The sequence below is a fragment of the Postia placenta genome (assembly GCF_002117355.1).
Source record: "Postia placenta MAD-698-R-SB12 unplaced genomic scaffold POSPLAscaffold_527, whole genome shotgun sequence".
NCBI classification, from domain to species: Eukaryota; Fungi; Basidiomycota; class Agaricomycetes; order Polyporales; family Adustoporiaceae; genus Rhodonia; species Rhodonia placenta.
This window is the reverse complement of record NW_020170358.1, coordinates 230-2,045: the sequence shown is the minus strand read 5'-3', so window position 1 is coordinate 2,045 and position 1,816 is coordinate 230. Positions and strand designations below refer to the sequence as shown.

Sequence of the window (1,816 nt, the reverse complement as noted above, 5' to 3'; positions counted from 1 at the left end):
TACCAGGCACGAAGTGCGCACGGACCCCATTATGTAAGCTACATAATGTTCAACCTGCGGGTGAGCGCTAAGACAGGCGCCAGTATGGGCGCTAGTAGTACAAGAAATAGAACGGAAAGACAAATGTTTCATTACCCCCCTGCCAGAGTCGAAGTCCCATTCGACTACTTACTGCTCACCATCTCCATACAACTCCCAATCTACGCTATTGTCCTCCTTTTCATCGAACCACTCCTTGCGCGCGTTCCTCCCTACGTTCGACCATTCCTCGCCAGAGAGGTGCTTCTGATTCGGCCAGGAGCTGTCCCATGTCCATTGAGTGACGTCGGGTGTCCAGTCGGGGTCGACTTTGCGAAAGACGACAGGTGTATCGGGGCGGGGGTGCGAAGGTCCCGCGATGGGACTGGTCGGGGGTTCGGGGTTAGCGCTGCATGGTGGAGGAATAGGTACCGCTTTCGTCTGTCTTTCTTTTTCCTTCCTCTCCTTCGCCTCGTTGATGATTCCTTCGAGGAACACGTTGTCGACGACCACCCCCACGCGTCGCGCAGGTTCTTCAGGTGGTGCGGATATGTGTCGCTTCATCGGCCTGGTTCTGCACTCCCGCTCCAGGTGTCCAGGGGCTTCTTTTCCGCATCCTGCGCATCGTACGTCCAGACAGTCCCGTACCCAGTGTCGAGACGATCCGCATCGCCTACAGCTTCCCTTTGGGGTCCAACCAGGGTTGGGTTGCCAGTCAGCCGGGATGGTAGTGCTCCGCGGCGTTGCTTGGAGAAAAGGGGATGGGATCGGGGGCGCCTGAAGGCAGACGTCGGTAGGGGTGCGGGTAGGGGTAGGTACACATTGGGGATGGCGCGTGGGATGAATTTGTTGTGTCGCGCCCGGAGGTTGCGCGGTAGGAGCGGTTGAAAGCGATGGGCAACTTTCAAATTGTCGAGCCGGATGAGCTCGGTGAGGATGCGGTCGTCCTGTTGGCGTAGGAGCCGCTTGTGGTGGTCGATGGCCTCGTTGGCTGCCTTGACAGCCTCGTCATAGTCACAGTGGGCGGAGAGATACGCTTCTAGTGCAGCGCGGTCAGTGGCATTGGTTGCCTCGGGGTTGTGGGTTTTGAGTTTATTGAAGACGTCAGTGGGGTTACTGAGGAGTAGCGTCAGCAAAGCGCTGTCACCGACATGGGTGTGCTTAGGGGTGTAGATTGAGATCCTCTTTCCGCCCTCGGTCGAGGGGGCATTGAACTGGTCGAGGAACGAAAGGGTGGAAGACATGTTGGTGCGAGTGGGGATGTAGCGACTGGGTAGAGCTGCTATCGACTCAGCTCAAGTTCTTCCTCTTCTTATACTCTGCCAACACTTCGTCAGCCGTTCCAGTCAGGTTCGCCTCGGGCTCCCATGAGTCATCGGCTGTTGAGTAACCTTTCCACCTGACGCGATATTCGCGGCGTCGCATCCTCTTGTTCTCTCGGCGTCCGATGATGGCTTCGACTTCGTAGTTATCTTCGCCTTCGATAAGGTCAAGGGGTGGCCTCGTGTAGTTCGGACCATGGATCTCCGTTTCCGAGTAGGGAGATAGAAGCCATTCGTGGAAAACGGGTGGACTCGCCAGGTGCTAGGCAAGTCTAGCTTGTACGCGACCATTCCGATCTTGTCTAGGACTTTGAACGGCTCGCCTCGGGGCTAGTTCCTGGACGGTACGGCAGCTTCAAGTTCCGGGAATCTAGCCATACCAGCTGACCTTTACGGAAGGAACCCCCTTCCTTTTTACTCTCTTGGCCAGGACGTTCTGGGCCATCTCCATTGCCGCATGTGCTTCTTCGCAGATG

The 1,816-nt window shown here is 56.7% G+C and overlaps 1 protein-coding gene across 1 annotated transcript; it reads right to left on the bottom strand.

Annotated features, from left to right (window-relative positions):
• Positions 1 to 168: 168 nt before the first annotated feature.
• Positions 169 to 1,262, bottom strand: POSPLADRAFT_1063742 (hypothetical protein; the record flags this gene model as incomplete). The annotated part of the gene is made up of 2 exons (XM_024481716.1): positions 169 to 551; positions 599 to 1,262. 2 exons carry the CDS (start codon positions 1,260 to 1,262, stop codon positions 169 to 171), a joined length of 1,047 nt encoding a protein of 348 aa, XP_024332488.1.
• Positions 1,263 to 1,816: the final 554 nt, after the last annotated feature.